This window comes from Echiichthys vipera (genome assembly GCF_963691815.1).
Source record: "Echiichthys vipera genome assembly, chromosome: 7".
Taxonomy (NCBI): Eukaryota; Metazoa; Chordata; class Actinopteri; order Perciformes; family Trachinidae; genus Echiichthys; species Echiichthys vipera.
This window is the reverse complement of record NC_139832.1, coordinates 21,803,909-21,822,665: the sequence shown is the minus strand read 5'-3', so window position 1 is coordinate 21,822,665 and position 18,757 is coordinate 21,803,909. Positions and strand designations below refer to the sequence as shown.

At 39.4% G+C, this 18,757-nt stretch overlaps 1 protein-coding gene across 2 annotated transcripts in view; it reads right to left on the bottom strand.

Moving 5' to 3' along the window:
• Positions 1–18,757, bottom strand: part of abcc8 (ATP-binding cassette, sub-family C (CFTR/MRP), member 8) — a gene marked incomplete at both ends in the record, with an annotated part of 59,184 nt that overhangs the window by 23,425 nt on the left and 17,002 nt on the right. Inside the window, 11 exons of one of the 2 annotated variants that reach the window (XM_083916740.1) lie at positions 552–584; positions 5,947–6,052; positions 6,164–6,236; positions 7,347–7,523; positions 7,701–7,815; positions 10,616–10,761; positions 11,300–11,340; positions 12,153–12,315; positions 13,262–13,396; positions 16,536–16,691; positions 16,778–16,942. In XM_083916740.1, coding sequence (XP_083772866.1) covers positions 552–584; positions 5,947–6,052; positions 6,164–6,236; positions 7,347–7,523; positions 7,701–7,815; positions 10,616–10,761; positions 11,300–11,340; positions 12,153–12,315; positions 13,262–13,396; positions 16,536–16,691; positions 16,778–16,942 — 1,310 coding nt within the window. The remainder of the gene's footprint in view (positions 1–551; positions 585–5,946; positions 6,053–6,163; positions 6,237–7,346; positions 7,524–7,700; positions 7,816–10,615; positions 10,762–11,299; positions 11,341–12,152; positions 12,316–13,261; positions 13,397–16,535; positions 16,692–16,777; positions 16,943–18,757) is intronic. The other variant, XM_083916741.1, reaches the window with a different exon arrangement.

Below are 18,757 nucleotides of genomic sequence, written 5' to 3'. Positions count from 1 at the left end.
TGGCCTGCTGACTTCCTCTGCTCAGAACACCACTGGGAATTTCAGCCTGCAGCTTAATAATGCTATCAATAGACAGAGCTAAAGGTTTCCTATTTAGTCAGTGTCTGGTCAGGCAGAAAGACCCAGTGACAAGACACCAGCTGTCAAATGTTTAGTTCACATACTGCTGCTGCCAATGCAGGATGACATGGATGCCTTATTGTGTATGTGTATGTTTGTGTGTCGATCTGTCTTTAATCCAGAGTGAAATATCAGTACATGGCATGGCCAGTCGAGTTACAAATAGAAACCATAATCCACAGTGATAAGATAACTCCACTATTTGCGTTAGCTAAACCAGCGACAATTATGAACTGTCAACGGAGCTTTATTTGTAATAGGGATTAATAGTGTTCACTTTTGTTTAAATATTCATGTAATCCATGCTGCAAATATTGTTTTTTATGTAATCTCAGAACGTCATGAAGGTAAAAAATAAAAATGCATGATGGCACTGGCTGGTATGTTTAGATTTGGGTGCTTGAGCTTTTTTCCTTTTTACTCTGACTTACCTTTCATCTCCCTCAGACTCCAGGTTTGGCAGGCTGCATGAAAATACAGAAACATATATATAAATGGAAGTGTAACTAACAATTCTGCAATTGTTCCATATCAAAAGTTACAAAAATACAGTGTAAATGTCCATAGAGCAGGGGATATTTATGAGGTCTGGTTATGTTGTTTGAAAAGGCTTTAAACATATATAAACTCTTATTTTTAGAATAATTAAATGCCCCAAAGTGCATACACACACGAACATTACAATTCACATTCAGACTCCTAACTCTAAAATTCATTAAGATCTGATTGGCTGTTTGGAGCTTGACACATGCTCAGCAGAAGCTGGGGTGTATTTTTAGGTTTGCCAAGTTGGCACCTCTCTTGTCCAGAGAAGGTGACTCTGATCGCGTGTGAGTGCAGCCACAGAGCGAGGGCTGATTTACACCAAGTTACTGCAACAGCTTTAAGATCACAGCTGTTAGGAAGTGAACTGGTGGCTGACATTAAAGAAGCTCTGACATGTCATAAACATACACGTAAACACAACTATGTGTACTGACTGTGTAAAACTAAATAACTCTGGAGTGAGCGAATGTCAGTAACCCTATGCAGGAGGTGTTAAATTTAATTTAAGAACTATAATATTGGGTGACCACTTGTGAAAAACCTATCACATACGTATGTAATGTATTTAAACATAATGTTATGTACATTTTTGTGTTTAGTTGTAAATGCATTTATTTATCATTTATATATATTTAATATTTTTTGTTGACCATAAAGTTTTACTTTACTAATTTTTAAAGAGGTGAACAAATGTGACAGGAGAGGCCGATAAACCATAAAAACTCGTACAGTCGACCTCCTTAAATTAAAGTGTAAAAAAATAATTTGAATAAATATATACTGTGTGTATATATATATACAGTATATATATATACAATATATATATATATATATATATATATATATATATATATATATATATATATATATATATAAGAAAAATAGGAGATTCACAAAATAAGAAGAGCAATGCAGTACTGCTCAGGTGTCGATCATAAAATAAGAAGAAAGGAGAGAAAAAAGACATCTCATTAGAGATTGTTATTGATTGCTTTCCCCATCCATGCATCAAGGTATCACAAGAAATACATGGTTTTCTAAAAAGGAAGGAATTAATTTGTTGTGAATTCATTTGAGATTTAAGTTTGAAGGAGTTAGAAGTCATGAAGATTGTGGGACGGCAAGGAGCAAGAGTCCATAATCTAATCCATAATGTAAAGACCACAAAAAATGCTTTAGATATTATGTTACAATTTTCTGTCAAAGTCACATAATTTAACATTTTACAAAATGCATTTTGGATTTTTATTTTTCGTGTTGTAATTGTGTCACTTGTGAAACAAAATTCATATGTGTTTTAAAGAAGAAGCTCCGTAGTGAAAAATGTGGTGTGGTTACAATATAAAATGTCAGTTATCACATTGACTTAGGAGGGGTGGAGATTTCAGGGATAAACCGAGCCATTTCTAACAACACACAATGAAAACACTGCCTTGATCATCACCCAATGACACTTTAAAGACACTGTAGCCTGAATGGACAGCTGATTGTGTTTATCCTGCAATCATCATAAAAACGGGGTAATCATGCCGGAGATGATGACTTACAGCTTTAATCTCTGACTGGAGCAGCGAGGGCTATTTCCCCCTCACCTCAATCAACACCTTTGAGGACTCGAGGTTACATTAGGGGAGAATTCACAAGGGAGTCGTACAAAACAGTTTGTATCAGCAACGAGAAACTCAAGTCTAATCATCAAAGCCAGGCTGAGGAACTTCCCACAGTTTCTAACTGTCTTCAATTAACTTAAACGTCCATCGTTAAAACTTAAAGTCCCCTCCTGATGACAGGGAGTAATGGTGCATGTTCATTGCGATGACCACGCCTGATAATGACTGATAATGGACTTGGACTTGGATGGACTTGTACTTATATAGCGCCTTTCTAGTCTTTGACTACTCAAGGCGCTTTCACACTACTTGTCACATTCACCCATTCACCCAGACATTCACACTGATGGCAGTGGACATCTAATCTAATCAGTCACACCACATTTACACACCCATGCGCAGCACAAGAAGTAATTCGGGGTTCAGTGTCTTGCCCAAGGACAATTCGACGTGCGGACTGGGGGAGGTGGGGATCAAACCCACTCCTCCACTGAGCCACAGTTGCCCTATTCGCCAACAACCCCATAAAGAAGGTATTATCTTAACTTGCTTTTCTTGATTTATGACAACATTCTTTACAGTGAAGTGCACGTTTCACCCTCTGGTTTGGGAGACAGTTAATTAAGTTAGCAGGTACAGTTTGATGTCACAACCTCGCTATCAAATCTGGCTACTCTGCCCAGTTATGAGGCTCTAGACCTTCACTGCACAAAAGACATCCAACCTGCACTGCTTCGACTGGATACGGAGGTCAAGATAGAAATAGTCATCCACTTTAACGACAGAGAAATCCCAGACGCTCCTTGCTCTGTGCCATATTTGGATTGGGAGAGCAGAGGGACCATGGGAGCAGGCGGGTGAAGACGGGTGGTGGGTAGTTGCAGATTCCCACTGATTGAAATGACAGGTTGTGTCAGGGATGGAAATACGGTATTGGAAAGATGAGGCCCTTTGTGGCGACACACAGGTCTTATTTCAACAAAAACAAATACGACTTGTTCCTGATGATGTTGTCATACACTGCTGTTATTGTATTGGTTGTTTTTTCCTTTTTCCTTCAATGTAGCATACTGCCCCAAAGTTCAGAGAGAAGCAAATAAAAGAAGTGACACTACACTGATAATGAGGAAACTGTCAGAAAAAAAAACATTTGCAGAAAGTTAATACTTGATATTGGAACCAGTAGTTGACTGAAAAGTGAACCTAGTGGTGGGGTTGTTTTTGTTAACTGCTGTTTCCAAAGGTCAAACTGGAAACTTTGAGACAAGAAATCCTTCAAGTGCTCAGAAAAATGGAAACTACATGAAAAATGGGCAACTCAATCTTCTGAGGAAGATCATGAGATATGATTAAAAGCTCCAAAGCAGCTTTTAATGTCAATTACAATTGACAGTAAAAATAAATGATGAAAAATGATTATTATGATTCCAGATGGATGAGGAGGTTCGCATTGACCTCAAATGCCACACAGTGTGTCTTGCAAAAAAAAAAGTAAATTACCCTCCTGGGGAGACTGCTTTGTCAAGTAACCAAAATAGCGCCTATTGGTTGATTATATAAACACATGGAGCATGGTGACCTCAGGTATAGCACTGAAGACATGAACAACATCAGCTGATCAGTGACAGCTGACTCTAAGAGCCACCAATCACAGTCAAACAAGTCAACGAGGCCATCGTAATGAATCTGACCAGCTTTGATTGCTGTTTACTCCTGCAAGGCCCACGCTGAACTCATTCATCTCCTATTGCCTTTTGCTTTATGTGCATTTCTTTTCTCACTGATGTGTACATGCTGGTTTTTGTTCTGTGCTGAATGTGTTTGCAGACTCAACGTTCCTTCCATGTGTATCTGATTGAAATATAGCACAATAATAAACACTATGGAAACAGAAACTCATCTTAATGTGTCTGAATGCTTTAGGAGGGCAGAGTCCACATGACCGAACCAAAGTGTCACCCTGGGACACATGATAAGTGAGAGTGTTGGTCACTCGGCAGGGTGTACAAACTGACCTAATAACAGAGGGAGTGCAACCCGGCCCAAGCATCTGGGAATGTGTGAGTGTGTGTGTGGCTGCGGAGACCGTGATAATCAAGTAGTTGGAACTAAAGTTGTTGTTGACAAATGGAGACTGATATCAACGCTATCCCGGGGAGGTGACAAGCTACACAGATGTAAGGGATAGAGGCTAATGACTCCCAGAATGCATGAGGTGAAATTTGAGTATTCACTTTCAAATGTACTCTGCCTTTTCATTTCATTGCATATTTAGATCACATAAATAACAACACGCTGCTGGATATGGGCAGGCCTGGATATGGGCAGGCCTGGATATGGGCAGGCCTGGATATGGACAGGCCTGGATATGGGCAGGCCTGCTGCCTGTTGGGATACTTCCCCATCTGAATTCGACTAATTTTGGGTCAGCGGTGCATGAAAGGATGCTCACGTTCATCTATACTCTATCTATCACCACAAAAAATAAAAGCTGCAGTATCAGCCCCATTTCACTGACCTACAAATCCATTTATGTTATACTGCCATGTCATAAGGTCTGATTTTGATGCTAATTGTATTGCCTTGTCAGGGATGTAGAATGTATTGCTGCAAGAAAACCCATTAATAAAAGCTCCCTGACAGACAAATTATCAGAGAGGCTTAAAAAACAGGAGGCCAAGTCCCTCACAGACTGAGATGGGGAAGAAACAAATCCACCGGAGTGGTGTGGGTCTCCATGAGGGGCAATTCTTTTCAAATTAACCTTTAACCTTTGGATTGGATTCATTACAAGAAGTATACTACAGTACATGGATTTCCCTGAGGACACATGTATTTTATTGCTTTGTAATTGAATGGATGGAGAGGTGGCTGATGTATGGATGCGACTGTTGTATAGATAATGTTACTGAGTCCAGCACTTCCCTGTTCAATGTATTCTCATCAACAGGTTTGTATGATTTAGGATTTATTTTTATGAACATTTGTACATAAAAATTATATGACATTCTATTTAGCTGTGACCCATATGTGGTTAAGTTTAGGCAACAAGGGTGACAGTAAAGATAAGGTGCCACAGCAAATTGGTTAGATTGAGCGTTGACTTTGTACTTCCAGGACACAAACACCACCCCCCCGGTGAAAGTCCTGTGTTTTGGGACGCATCCACCATCCCGATCCTCCTCCCTCCCTATGTAGATTTCGTCACTTTTACAATGTCACCTGATTTCCTTCTTTCCACTGGATAATTTAAACAGGTGAGTTATATAAAAAAAATGTCCCTGTAAAGTTCTTATGGATGGGGAAATTAGCTATAGAGAGAAAAAAACGTTGTTTTTTTTTGTACCGAACTGAAACATGTTTACTTCTGCTGTAAGTTTTTGAAACTTCCACGTTTGCTTAATTTTATAGCCATGGAGGATGCCGCGTCGGGAAAACCCTTAAACGCACTTTTAAATATAGAATAGAATAGAATAGAAATACTTCATTGATCCCAAAATGGGAAACTTGCAAATATTAGATAATGAGAACAAACAATGATTAGCATCATACTTCAGCACCACCAGCAGCAGAAAAACTCAATCATTCAAATGCAAACAGTGATTAAGCGTTTTAACTGAAGTGTCAGAGTTGACTCACACAGACACAAAACCATAAACCTGTAACTGACCTGTTCCACGCAACTGCTCCTGATACTCTCTGCATCTCTCCCAGCGCTGCCAGCAGCAGAGACGATTTCCCACAACCCACCTGGCCCACGATCATAGTCAGCTTACCTGAGAGGTTTGACACGAAATGAAGAAAACAGTCAGGTGACAGAAGGATACTGGATAGAGAAACAAGGACAGGAATTGAGGAGACAGATTGTACATCTCACTGACGCTCACCAAAAGGAATCTGGATGTCCACATTTGACAGTGTTGGTGGTCCATCGGTCCAGGTGAAATAACCGCTATGTATCTGAGAAGAGCAAAGCACAGACTCATCCATATATCAAACAGAGAGAAAAAAGTAAACAGCAAACATGTCATCCATCCAAAATGATGCAAAGTGACAGTGAGGCAATAATTAGTTAATGTGGCCTCATTCTTATTCACTTTATGCACAGGAACGAGGACACTGGTGTGAATCACTGCAATTTAAACATTTCCACGCTAAATATAAAGCTCATTTCATGAAAATCTAATCAACAGCATCTCAGATACTAATAACAAATGTCAATGTTGCAAATCAGAGACATTTTTCAGAAGATTTTGAGATTTATTTGATATATAAAAATAGGCACAGTATCCAACCTTATGTAGATGTAAACAAAGGTCGGGGAATGCTATAGAAGTCCAAACATAATTCTTCTTTTAATTTGTCACCCAACGGTTGCTATCTATTTTAGATCATATTAAGTTAGTCCCATCTTTTATCTTTAAATGTTATTTGTAATAGTTTATGTAGATTTATTTTTGAGATCTCGGTTTCACACCCATGGCTATGATAAGCATTATACATGGTTTTAATGTGCTTTTTTGGTTCATATTCATTTTTAATTATTATCATTATTTTTTTGCATTCATTTCAATTACCCAATTAACGTGAAGCTTTTCTTAAACAGCTCAGTGTATTTATTAACACATTAACACACTGACCAGCTTTGCCTCAATATTCCCACAGTCTTTACAGAAAAAAAGTACTGTTTTCTCTTTTAATTGGAGAATCTCATCATTACACTTTCAAACTTCTTTTGGATTATTCAAAACCAGCAGAGGAATGTCAGCATAACAGGAACACCATACAATGCATTTATTGATTTTTGTCTCTCATGCAAGAAACAATCTCTAAAGGTCAGAACCATACCTGAAGAGGGTTTGCCCGTATTAGCTCAGTAGGTGTTATTTGAAATGAGTGACCTTTAATAAAAGGTCAAATGTTGAGAACTGTGAGCGCCATGTGAGCCGCCTCTAATTGTTACATCATCACTGCAATTTTGAGAAAACCTGGAGGAATGTTGCGTCTTGTTTCTGACTAGGCCAGGTGGCATTGGACAGAGCACGACATATCCTTTACTCTCTCTCTCACCTTGATACAGATGTCTCGGTCCACCTCCTGGTAGGGTCTGTCGCCCTCATGGTCCCCGTGTGAGCTGTAGTTGTTCCAGTCGTCCCTCGGAGGGCGCTTCCGGTTCACCACCTTCAGAGGCTTGAAGTGTTGGGACAAAGAGGACGATGAGGATGAAGGGAAAGGTTTAGAGGATGACTAGAGAATGGTTGTATAACATTAGGGGCAAAGGAAAAAGGGGTAAATGGGTGAAAATAATAGAAAGATGAGTAAGGTAAAGCAATACAGCCGTGCAGCAGCAGCAGGGGCTATAGTCAGAAAGCATATGTTGTCTAAATGAAGCCAACCCAAAAATATGTGTAAACATGTCTTTACCACAGCCTGATATCTATTTTGGTTGTGATTGCTGGAGCCAGAAGTTAACATGGCTCTGGGCTCCTGTTCGTCTCCAATCTCATCGCTTGAGAAAAACTCGCTGAGCTTCTGTACACTGCAGATACAGAAAGAAACAGAGAAAACCAATAACTGAGGAGTAAAAAAAGGGAATAGAATCAATACGTATAATGAGCTCCAATCAAACTGATGGATCGTGTATGCTATATTCAACCACAGCTGACATGCACACAAGCAACGCAGACTTGAGCTCACTTTTATTCATGTTAAGGAAACATAATTAATAACAGCATCCCTGCTGTTTACTGTCACATTGTTCATTCAGTGAAACAGACTGGAAAATCTATGTAACAGTTTGCTAAAAATTAGCTTAATTCGGCCGTCACACACCCTACATTATCTCTACATGTCTGAATGAAATCACATTTCTTTCTTCTACTTTGCTACCTAAATGAGAACAAATGCTTCCCAGGCAATCTAAATCGAATTACTAAATCAGTGCTGAATGTCAGATCTGACATTGGGACTCATTTCCTTCAATTTACTCTTGTATGCATCCGTTAAGTCTCATGGATTAACTTTCAGTATACAGTAGAGAAGTTCAGGTAACATGCCACAGTGAACTCTGTGTGTTAGAGCAGTGGATTCAGAGTGATGTATATCATCATGACAGCATTATGAAATCACAATTTATTTTTTAAAAGACACGGAAAACATTTACAATACTGCCTATTTCCCCCTCTATAAAGAGATATTTTCTCATTTTTAGGTGCGAAGATAAACTGAACCTACACTGCAAGCTTTTTATTATCAGTATTATTATTTCTGGAGTATTACAAAGTGTCAAATCACCCACAGTCCCAAAATAGACATCTCCAAGGATCACAGGCAGCTTCCACATTCAAGAAGGAAAAGCCACCCCAGCTAAAATAAAGCGCTTACATCAACATGGTTGTATTACGTAGCTGATCTCCTAAAGGATATAGAGAATGTGCACTTTTTTATCACCCCAATTCACTACAGTGATCATTTTCAAGACACAAAGATGGAGATGATTGGATTTAAACTAACACGCTGTCATCGCCTTAACAGTCTCAAGGAAAAGAGGGCGGCTTCATTGACTTTATGAGACAGCCTTAGAAGATGCTTTAATCTTTTATAATAAATGTAGAGATTTTGCATCAAGAAGGCCTAAATAAAGCCGAGAGTTTGTCATTCACAGAACAGCCTAATATGTAAAAATCACAACTTAGAATTTCATGCCTTATCTTATATGGAAAGTGAATATTTAGTGTCCCCCTCCAAAAAATTCAAACCCCTCAGACTAGAATGTTTTTTGGTACCAGGCCTTAAAAAGGGTTTAATGATGCTGTGAAAACGGCCCGTTTAACAATGAGAAATTGGTCTATTATCAAACCTGCCCCTGGTGGCCACTGGGCGAACTGTAGGTTTTGGTACTTCTGCATAGGATCAACCAGGAAATCACTGTGGAGGGGGTCTTGCTTTGGCCCCACCCACCATCGCTGCTTGTTCCGCAGTCAGTCGCTATCTGAAGCTAAAGTTCAGGCTCAGCGTCATTCAGACCCAGACTCTCTTGTGCAGCAAAATTTGCATCTAGCAGACATGTTAGAATGGTAAGTGTAGTGTGTAGTTAGTGTCTTTCATTTGTTTATGTTAGCTTATAAGCTTGTAACTGGCGGTGACTGACACAGCTACGATGACAGTGAAAAGCCTGCTCTGCAGTGACGGTTTCAGGGTTCTTTCTTTGCATATTAGACAGCACTTTGCTTTTGAGTCTTTCAAATACCAAATCTATTCCTATCTATCTGGATCCCAGGTTTTAGGGAAGTGCACATACATCTCCCCCTTAAGTAGAGGAATGTGAAAACACCTCTCTAGTGACACAAACTTGGCACAGATACAAGTCACTGTAGTTAAGGTCATACATTTTAGAGGACAGAAACTGAAGAAAGTCATATTTTTGAATGGAAGAGATCTATTTTGCATGTCTGCAGTAGCTCACATGAACCCTTTTAATGCCTTTCCCTTCAATATTAATGTTAAAATTTGTTCATTTCATGTGTGTCATGTCAGCAGATGTACATATTTTAACCTAAACTATGATAAAAAAAATCCAACCTGTAGTTTTAAAGCAAATAAAGTAATATTAATACCGTAGTTTTGGTTTGAATTTAAAACATTAATCATGTGTTTAAAACTGTGACCGTGGAGCATCAAACAGTGTCCGTATGTGACGAGTAGGGAATGAAATCTGGTTGCAGTGGATCAGAAACGTTGATATTCAACATATCTGTGGTTTGCAGAAAAGTACGACATCATTTAAAAAAGGCCAATGCCGACGTTTTATTCTGGTAACTACGTTGTTGTCTTTATTATTTATTATATAGTTATATTGAAAGCACTTTCAGGAGTCAGCTCCTGTTGTGTTTTAAATTGGCTATAGAAATACATTTGACTTGCCTTGACAGGTTGACTTAATGACTTGTGCAGCATTAGTAGTGGAGGGAGATATATCTGTAACCCTGCAGCAGCCTCATCACACCAGAAATCTTGACTGCCAGACTAATCGTGAAGCTAATTACTGAAACAAATTCCAGTGCCAGAGACAAGTGTACTTAAACAACAGGGAAATGAAGCACTTTGTTACGCGAACAAAGGCTGATCCAGTAATGCAGCTGGTCCATCTACTGCAGGAAAAGGTTGAGTGTTTCGTCTAATCATGCTGTTTTCCACCACCCTGTTTACTGTTAGTAGCCTTTCTGTTGATTTCAGAAATGTTCTAACCAATAAACATTCAAGTCTGTATTCTTTCTTATTAAAAGAAATCGACATAAAGGTGATTTATCTCTATTGTAAAAATATATTTTAGTTCTCACCTAACAAGAGCCTTGACGGTGGACCGCACCACGCTGGAGAGCAGGAAGAGGGGGGTGACCAGGATGTGAAAGAGGGAGAGAGAGGCAAAGGCCACAGCTGGGGACAGATCAGCGTCTTCAGAGATGTGAACATGAACAACAAATGTCTGCAGGATGAGAGGGAGGACAGAGTGGCCGAGGTTAGTGTCAAAAGCATGGATCTAGATCTGAACCATTGAACTGTTTGACTGGCTGACGGTCACAGAAGGCCCGTTCAAGGTTAAACCCCATCAAAGAGAGAAATTAGTCTTTTTTTGGCTGTCAGCATCACGCTGTTGTTGAACTTGTTCTGTCAAGAGTTTAATGGGCACTGTAAAATCAAATCAAAGATGAATCACGTGTCTGGCTTTTATAATGGTCCCTCTCCTCTGTATCTGTCAGACTTTTCTAATTTGTCTACAGCCTGGAAGGACTTCTATAAATACAGTCGAGTAGTTAGAGTGGTGCTGAGCCCTCCGCTGTGTCACTGTGAAATGTCACTGGACACACACACACACACAGGGGGAAAGTCAACAGGATGCTCTCTGCTCCGTAACTATTGGCTCTGTTCATAATTACAACAACAACAAGCCTCTCGAGTGAAGCATATTGAATAATGTAATTTCGTTGAATTAACGGTAAAACTATAATTTCATTTAAACTTACCGTCAATACAGCTGCGATGGGGATAGCGGCATTCATGAAAACTGAAAGTAGAAAAGAGAACGGGAGATGTGAAGCCGTTTTCCAGGACTATACCTTTTTTTCTATGGCTACCATGTATTCTCACCAAAAAATCAACTCACAGGTATTCTGTAAAATATCTACAAATTTGCTGTTTCATTTAAATGGAATGATGAATTACTGCCCATTTTTTTCTGTGGTTCTCAAATGAACCGTACTTTGTCATGAAGTATAGTTTGTATGATCTAAAAAATGCATGGATGTAAAGACAAATAGCTTGTTACTGCAGTGGCAGTGTCGTCTCAGCTTTGCGTAACTGGCGAATAAACATCCGTTTCTATTACTGTCGTGTAATTGTTCTGTTCATTTTCGCGGGGAAAACTGTCAAGGGTAAAATGATGATGGCTCACTCCTCTTATCTGTTTGCAACTATTGATTTTAGATTGGACAGAGTCTATTACAGGACTGGAGTCATGCAGACTTGAGTCCTCGTTAACCTGGAAGAAGATAAGGAGGACAAATAAGTAATGAGTGACCATATTAAGCAGTGGTGCGTAAACGGGAAATGAATCGAAGTAATATAAACTATGTTAGCCAAGTTACCTTCACATCCAGTCATTTTTATACTTATGCTTTGAATTATGAATGTTGACTGATTGTGGGGATTTAATAAAGTTGGAATGATAAAAGAAACATGCTAGTCAAGTAAATAGAGATGTGATGTGAAGCTGTGTGCCTTGTGTTCTCCTGAGGAAGAATCTATTTTTGCACCTAATGAGGAAGTTTAAATGTGAGAGAGCAAAGTTCAGTGTGTGGAGGAAACTAGATGCCTTACTGGATATGGATGTGTAAAGAGCAAAGGCCTGCAGGCTGGTGAGCTCTTTGACCCTGGTCTCTTCAACACTGTCACAGAAAATTCGTTCCCAGGCGTACAGTTTCAATAGCTTGATGCCCCGGAGCAGCTCATTGGTCTTCTTTAAACGTTCACTGGAGTATTCCTGCAAGTTGAAAAGGGAAACTTTGATTAAACGAGCTTAATCCGACACACCAAGGACAGATAAACCATAAGCGGTGCTGCCAGAGGGCGATACAAGTGTAATCACCTTTGCTTCCTGGGCTCAATTGCCAATACGAACATCTATAAGTCCTCAAAGCAAAGTGTTTTTCCCTGGCAGAAAATCGTGCTCCACAGCACAAGGGCTAAAGGGAGCAGTATGTTTACATTTGACTGGACTTAATGAAGAGCATTTACAGTACGTAGCAGTTAGAAGTAGCAGAAAGGCAAGATGAGCATATCTTGGGCCATTAAAAAACATTTTGTTGTCCTATTCAGATAAAAACAAGGTTATATCCCAAGGAGATAATTATGTGTTGAGGTGTCCTGTTAAGTGTGTGTGTGTGTGTGTGTGTGTGTGTGTGTGTGTGTGTGTGTGTGTGTGTGTGTGTGTGTGTGTGTGTGTGTGTGTGTGTGTGTGTGTGTGTGTGTGTGTGTGTGTGTGAGTGTGTGTGTGTGAGAGAGAGAGAGAGAGAGAGAGAGAGAGAGAGAGAGAAAGAGAGAGAGAGAGAGGCATGTTATAGCTAGTATTGACCAACACTGTTTGCCAAGCTCTGCATCATCTCTTTGAAACAGATGCAGCTCAGATCACCTCACACGTTGAGGATACTAACTACTTTAATTTCAACATGTGAATAGATTGTTGGTAAACAGGAACTCTGTTGAAAACAAGCTACTACTTTAAGTTTCTCTGTGATGTACTGGAATAAATAGTTCATAAATTCCAACATGATTTTACAAAGAGTCTGCAGCTAGGCTCTAAACTCTGGAAGGCTCTAATGCTCATTGCCAAGTATTTGACTAGCCACTAGTCTGGCTAAAAATAGATCAAAAATAGTCACAGGCAGACAGTACGGCATCTCTGTAAAAGAGCCAACAAAATTACTTACCAGGGTGCTCTTTTGTGTTTGGGAGAGCTTGGTGGCCACAAAGTATTGTACAGGAGCTAACACAGCGATGACGGTCGCTCCAATCAAGGCACTGATTCCCAAGAGGTAGTAGAGCAGGATCACCCCCACAATAATCTGGGAGTGGCACATGTAGAGAAAGAGAGCGAGACTATAGTAACCTTGTTGAGAGAAAAATCAGGAATACAAGATGTCCAATTAAGCAACGCTCCCCACTGACCGTATGAAAAACCGTATTACCACATTGTTACAAGCAATGACCTTGAGCACAACGACATCGGCATTCATACATGCAATATGTCATGCCAGTCATAAACAGTTACCTTTGTAACCCTTATTTATGATTTGTGCAAAGAGAATGAGAAAATGACAACATCCTTTAGAGACATCAATATTAAACTGCATTTACACTGTCTTTAATTTTTTGAAGTGAAGGAACACACAGATCAGCACATTTCTGCAAGGTTCTGGATTTTAACTTTGCTCCAACAGTTAAATGAACAATGAATTAAAATAAGGAAAAATTATCCATCCTACATATTTATAAAAGCTTTTTTCATCTTCCACATACAATAACTCTCTCTCTCTCTCTCCCGGTTTACAACAGAGATGAGTCGTGTCTCCACCTGTCCTTGGCTCCTTTCCAGCAAACCCACTGTCTTTGGCATCATACTGAACGCATGCCGTATTCAGGAATCCCCAGGACACATGCAACCAGATGGATATGGATGTGACATTTCACACTCACACACACTCTCCTTCATCTGTCACAGTGTGCCGCTGGGAGCGCGGTGGGTGATGGGCGGGAGAACAGCAGGATGTGATTTGAGTTCCTTTATAATTACTCTATAAAAAATGTAAACACCTTTAACATTGACTACTTCTTACGTATCAATCTTGTGTAACCATGGCAATTTAGCATGATAATATACAGTTGTGGAGCCACCGACGCAGTTTCTGTCAGCTTCTAACATGCTGTGAAAATGATCTAACAATGAGCACACTGTATGCTAACAGGGTGGCAAAATACAGTACAGAGCTAGTTACTGGAGAGAGATGATTTGGCAAACAATTCCTGTTATCATGTATTAGGAGAGGTGAAAAAAATGGAGCTAATCTCCCAAAATGTCAGTTCAGTCATTTGATTAAAAAACATGGGGATTAGAAGATGCTGTAACAAAGTGAGCCACAGAATACGAATGACGCATCTGAGATCCACGGGTAAACTTCAAAAGCCCACTGATGCGTCCTATCAGTGCAGGAGCCGAAGGCATAAATACTGAGCACAATGGATTTATTCACAGTTTGGGGGAGACAGGTGGGAACAGGTGGAGAATACAAATGCAGCTCAGACCTCCGAAGAACCATTAGCAGGTGTATACTGCTACTGAAGGGTATAAAACGCAGCCATAGCTAACTCGACATTAGTCATGAAGATGTTCAAGATCTCAAGGCTCCCATCCATTCTGAGAGCCATTCAAAAGAGCAGCTCATCTTTCTTTTTGAAATACCTTTACTCCCATTTTTTGGGGTTAACAAACTTTAAACAACAGCAGTAACAATACGCAAAGTTTGAATGACAGTAGGAGACCTGCCCTCCCTAAGGGGGCCACACCTGACTCTACCCAAGATTTTATTGTTCTGTTTTGATTTGTTTTTTCTGTTTTTTTTATTGTTCTTCATATTAATATGTTTATCTTACAAATGTTTTAATGTTTATATTTTAAAAAATAGCTAACTTTGAAAATCAAAATGTGCACTTCAAGGTGCTTCATGTGAATTTCTGCCAAGGGCCCCAACAGACTGTAGAATCGCATCTGCACAGAGGAGGCGGTAGTGTCACAAAGCGCTTGTGCGAGCATGAAGCCGGCACTTTGTATTTGGAGTAAGCAGTGAAATTTGGGCACAATGGCACAAAGAAAGGCTCTTAGGGAGCGCGAAAAGGACTTTGTCGTTTGTGAACGTCACATCACTAATGTTCAGAATGTGTGTGAAGTGGTCATCTGTCTTTATATGTATACAGCATGGTCCATGCCTTCAGAAACTGTCAAAATGTTACGAAAAATACAATACGGCAAAGGTTATCAGTAGGTGATTATGTCAGATTAAAAAAAAAAAGTATGTGGTGCCAACACAGGCCATAATAAATCAGAGGAAATATCAGGTGAAACAGAACATAATCTGTGTCATGGTTCTTTGATAAAGCATTAGAACATTGACTTTACTGCTTGTTGCAAAAACTGATTTCTGCTCAATAAAACATCGTCCACCAGCAACAAACTATTGTACGAATGCTAAAATATCATGTGTCTGATTATGTTTACATGTCTAAATTAATTCCCTCTTTTAATGACTGTTCTTTAAAGTATCAGTTTATACTATTAGTATTCAAAAGTCATGTTGTCACTTTCACAACAGCTGTTGTTCTTCTGAGTTGTGCTAGATATTTCTGCTTTCCCAAAGTTTTGATTTCCATGCACCTCCACTGGCATGCAGACATAAAAGAGAGCAGAGTGAAGAAATATATAAATATAGAATAGAATAGAAAGAAATAATGACAAAACATCCAATATCCAGCTGGTTTGGATATTGGAATTCATTGAGAACTGGTCACTGGGGAGAAAGTATTTTTATGAGTAACCAGGATGGTTGTTTTCAACTCCAGTTTCCCCTGATGAAGTATATATATATATAAATAAGAACACCTATTACACTGTACCGTGCAATCCATGGGACAACAATACAAAGCGTGAAGGTCATTGTTAGCAATCTGCTGCAGGGGATCCTTTCAGTCCATAACTCCCACGGGGGCTATAACACCTGACGCTCCTTTCTCAGCCTGTCACATCTCTGTATACAATCCTTTATGTCCCATATGATTGTGAAGTGAGCATTGCCCTATACTATGAGCCTGATGAGGAAAGACAAGGCACGGCAGGATATACTATAATAAAGACAACACGTAGCACAGCACACAACAATCCAACGAAAAAATGCACTTTTGAAAAATGTAACATAATAGAGCAACAATACAATAAAAGATCAATGTAATAACAGCAGTAATAACATGAAATTATACCATATGGATTGATAGCTGTGCGTTGAGGGATTACGACATAGCTGCAGAGCCGATGCACGTAGCTGACATATGCCTACTTGAAAAAGGTATCTAGAAGTGGTGACTATGGCTCTTACAGAGATAACACACAGGGACCGCAAGAACTCAATACTTGATCGAGACAAACAAGTTTCTTACCTGTACAGGCATGGCCCACAGGTTAGGACAGAGGAAGAAGAACCACATGAGCTGGTTGGTATCTATGGCAACCAGGTTACAGATCTGAGCAACCGTTAACTCGCCCATGGAGATGTTGGAGGTGCACAGGCGCATGATCTTGTTGTAGATTTTTGTCTGGGGAGAGGACAACCACATTCAGACTAATGCAGACAAACAGTAGAACCTCGATAAAGGGTTTTGGTAGAGAGAATTTCCTGTACCTGAATGGCCCCTCGCAGGTTGATGCCTGTTTCAATGGCCACATAGTAAGAGGCCTGTAGGAAAGTCCTCTGAAGGAGCAGGGCGAAGAAGAGCAACACAGCCAGCACATATGCATTCTCCAGAAACTCCTTGGAGGAAATGAAATAGATTCCCAGCAACCTCATCTGGAAGCACGCACAGATAGGGAGAGGGACAGATTGAGGTATCGACCAGTTTATTGTTACAAGTCAAGCACGGATCTCGGCAAGGTCAAGCACATGCTGCAGGATTGAAATTGACTTTTGTCAGGGATGACTTCCAGCTAAAATTGTTCCTGTTCATAGGGGAACCATATGTTTTGATCTATTATCTATCTCTATTTTAAAATGTACCATTCCCATGTCACAGCAGGCTAGAACATTGTGTGAAAATCAAACCAAAAGAAATGTAGCCCTCAGAGTGTATCAAACTGCAATGTGGAGTGTGGGCTGGAAACCAAATAGGAATGCGGCTCAGCTACAAGAGACGGATACAGTGTCTCCCTCAAAGATTAATTAATTCTGCATCAGGTAGAGATCATTCACCGGGAGGGATTCAAATTATTGATTAGAAATGTGCCTCGACTCCCCATCCACTCATCCTTTTTATCTGGTTTATGTCTCATTCCACTGCCATTAACACATTCACTCTCTGCAGAATAAGACCCAGAAACACTGTCCTCCTGTAGCCTTTTCATTTCAAATTAGGGCTGAGTGATTTGGCAAAAATCTTTTTATATCTCAATAACACAATATATCACAATATGGCTTTTTTAAATAATGCATATGAAAACAATCACATTGTAAAGCCTATTTTGCATACTGTGAATTAAATACTTGACAAATTAAAAGTGTTTTCTCATTTTATGAAGAACTTTAGTGTGAATGAACATAACAGGTTCAAGTGAAATTATAGAGAATATGTATATATTTATGCATTTTTTCTTTCTAGCTATAAACTGACTGTGTTTACATGCATGCTCACAAATACTGTGCTGTAAAAATAAACTTATATTGATATTCCGTCAACATATTTAACACCAGCTTTCCTGAGAAATTTGAGTTAGTGTGTGCTTTTTCTGAAAAGGATGATGTGATTCTATATCACGATATATGATTTCATCCTGATATGATTCCACAGAAAGACGATAAATTGTCAAAATCAATTATGGCTCTGCCCTAGTTCAAATTGTCACTATTTCACAAACCCAGGTCTATTTTCAGTCTTCTCTCCAAACTCCTTGTCCAAAGCATTTACTTTGAGTGATTGGCAAGTCTTTTAAACATTTTCCAATTAACTTGTGATATTCCACTGGCTCATGCGGGTTTGACTTTCAAACAAATAATTGAAGAGTTATTCTTACAAAGAGTGGCTGTCTGATATGGCAGTCTGCCCTGTGTGGATCTGAGACAGTAAGTCTCATTAATATTTGATAAGGATTAAATTAGTACACTATAGGGAGAGAGGGCATCGTCAATGTCTCATCCGACTGTAACAGTGACATTTGAGCGGCAGGAGGAAGCCGTGTGCCATGTCTGCTGAAACTGTCTTTGTCTGTAACATTTTGTTCTCTTAATATAACTGAAACCCAAACTTTACTTGTGGAATTGAAAATTTAGTACGTAATGTTGAACAAAAAAGGACTCACGTTGTTAAAGGAATGAAAGGTTGAAAAAAAAAACAGCAGGAAAGGAAAAACATATTTAGAGAAGCAGTTGAAGACTGGTTTGTGTTTGCAGATAAAATAAAGTTTGACTGCCAGATTTTGGAGAAACTTACAAAATTGAGGCAGAGAATGAAACATCAGCTCTGATTACTACCTGCTGTTGAAACATGTTATGTCAAATGTCATAAGGAAAATAGTAGGATGAAGATAATGCATTCTGGGTAACGGGGGGGGGGGGGGGGGACTAGATAAGCTTTTGCTTCTCCCGCTTTCCCTTTCAGCCATGTGAATTGTA